The 2,402-nt window shown below is 27.3% G+C and overlaps 1 protein-coding gene across 1 annotated transcript; it reads left to right on the top strand.

Moving 5' to 3' along the window:
* The first annotated feature begins 413 nt into the window (after positions 1-413).
* LOC137826284 (uncharacterized) lies at positions 414-1,355 on the top strand. The gene has a single exon (XM_068632198.1). The coding sequence runs from the start codon at positions 642-644 to the stop codon at positions 1,308-1,310; it is 669 nt and encodes a 222-aa protein (XP_068488299.1). The 5' UTR covers positions 414-641; the 3' UTR covers positions 1,311-1,355.
* The last annotated feature ends 1,047 nt before the right edge of the window (positions 1,356-2,402 follow it).

Raw genomic sequence — 2,402 nt, 5'->3', positions numbered from 1 at the left:
AAAATAAGAAAGAATGAAGTTTGTAACCTCTTAATAAAGAGAACTTACCCAAATGAATAATTTTTAAAAGAAGTACTCGTTTCCTAAACTTGAAGTACGATGTTTTTATGCTGTTATTAAGAGTCAAAGTTCAAAAAAAAAATGAACACATTAACAAATAGCATCAATTGGGTGCACCATTTTATGTTAGTTGATCCTTAACTAATAGTAAGAAATTCTTATGTAGTTAATTAATTTTTGTTATTCTCGTACAATTTTTTTTTTATCAACAATAACAAAAATATATAAATGCAAATTATTTTAAAGATGAATCCACCCTTATACATAGTTCAATATCTACAAGTAACCATCATACCAACAAATAAATACACTTTCCATACTAAAAATCGAGCAACTAATCACATACACTCTCCAAAAGTTCCAAATAGATTTATAGCCATAATGTCATTGTGTATAATTGTAGCTGGAATGTGTGAGTAGCTTTGAGACATTAATTCGTTCACACGGGGTTTGTTCTCTACGCAGGATTCAATTGCCTAAGTTTTAGGCAAAATCCAATTCTTGATTTTGATTTCTGCCAAAACTTAATCCCAAAAATCCGAGTTCCAAAATTTTCAAGAAATCACGTCTATATAGTGACGATGAGATCACAATTTTTTTTTAGTTCACCAACACTGTTTTTTCCCCAAAAGCAAGTTTTGAAAAGCTGCTACCTCTATTACCCAGAAGCCATGGCCACTAGTGACCTCAAAACCAACCTATTAAAAAGACAAAGAGGCCTCAAAATCTGTTTGTGTGTGTCCTCACTTTTGATCATCATTGTTGTGATTGCAATCATAATTTTTACCATCTTTAAGCCCAAGAACCCTGCTGTTTTCATCCACCCTCTTGACCTTGAACACTTTCAATTAGTCTCAGATTCAAGTAGAGCTCCATTGGGCATGGTGATCACAGTTGTGAACCCAAACTATGCAAGGTTCAAGCACAGAAATTGCAGTGGCTATCTTAAATATGGTGACAAGATTATAGCAGAAGTTCCCTTTGGGACAAGATCCTACCCTTCAAGAAGCACTACAAATCTGACCACTACTGCAGACATTGAGACTGAAAAATTGATAGAAGATCCAAACTTTTGGTCTGAAATTGAAGGTGGGATCTTCAATATGACAGCAGAGGCCAAACTTTCTGGGAAAGTGAGTATGGTGAAGATTATCAGTCTGAAGGCTAAGATTTATATCTCTTGTGTCATCTCTTTGAACATAACTGCTGTCCATGCTACTTCCACCTGCATCACCAAAATCAAGCTTTGATTCTTAATTCCAAAAGGAACTGTTTAAGATACATTACTTTAAAAATTACATTAAGATCATTTATCATTGATTTATATTCCATTCATACTTATGTTTATTATAATATTACAGTAGCTGCAATCAAGTGAAAAATTATTGGTTGATATATTAATAATAACAATACAATATTCAAATTAATTTATATTATTATTCTTGATGCTTTCATGTGTCAGAAAAATAGAGCAGAAAGCTAGAAGCACAAGTAGTGACAATCACAGTGGTGATACCTTTCTTATTCATTGTGCTCATTATCTCTTTTTATTCAAAAGCACACACAATCTCTGCTGCAAAAAAATTCCTCTGCAAAAAAAGAAAATACACACACACAAATATTAAATTAAATATATTTTTAGACACAAATAATTATATTTTTAATTATTAAATATATTAAAAATATTTTGTAACTATTAAATTTGATTCAATTTTGAATTTTTTTAAATTATTAACTATTAGATAACATTAAAAATTAAATTATTTAAATATATCTATATTAATGTTTTTTTCTGAAATATTTAAGACTTCACTAATATGTATTTTTGCAAAGTTTAATATTAAAGTTTTAAGTTTTAAGAAAAATAGGTTACAAAGTCAATTATTTTATCTAAATAAGGAAACTGGAATACATGAGAATTATTTTTATCAAAATGAGGTGTTTGGGAAATTAAAAAAAAAAATCTATTAAAAATAATTCAAATGTCATATATTTTAATTTTATTGGTAAAATTACTTGTCCAAATTCAAGGTTAAGGAAGTAGTAAAAAATGTCTCTTTTAAAATTTTTACATTTAACTCCTCTTTTTTTCTTTCTAAACACACAAAATACAACATAGGTAAATTTTTTAAATAAATTATTTAAGTTCCTATAGAAATCCAATTTATATTTTTATTACTAATTTACATATATAAAATAAATAATAAGTTAATATTATTTGATTTTTTTCTATTTTCTTTCTCTATACTTATATTAATTCAAAATATTACTTTTACTAGAATTTGTGCATTTTATTTTAGATTTTTATATCGGTTTATTTAATAAATAAATAATTTTTTTAT

Source organism: Phaseolus vulgaris, chromosome 11 (assembly GCF_000499845.2).
Source record: "Phaseolus vulgaris cultivar G19833 chromosome 11, P. vulgaris v2.0, whole genome shotgun sequence".
In the NCBI taxonomy this organism is placed as follows: Eukaryota; Viridiplantae; Streptophyta; class Magnoliopsida; order Fabales; family Fabaceae; genus Phaseolus; species Phaseolus vulgaris.
Note: the sequence above shows the minus strand (reverse complement) of the source record. Positions and strands in the feature narration are given on the sequence as shown.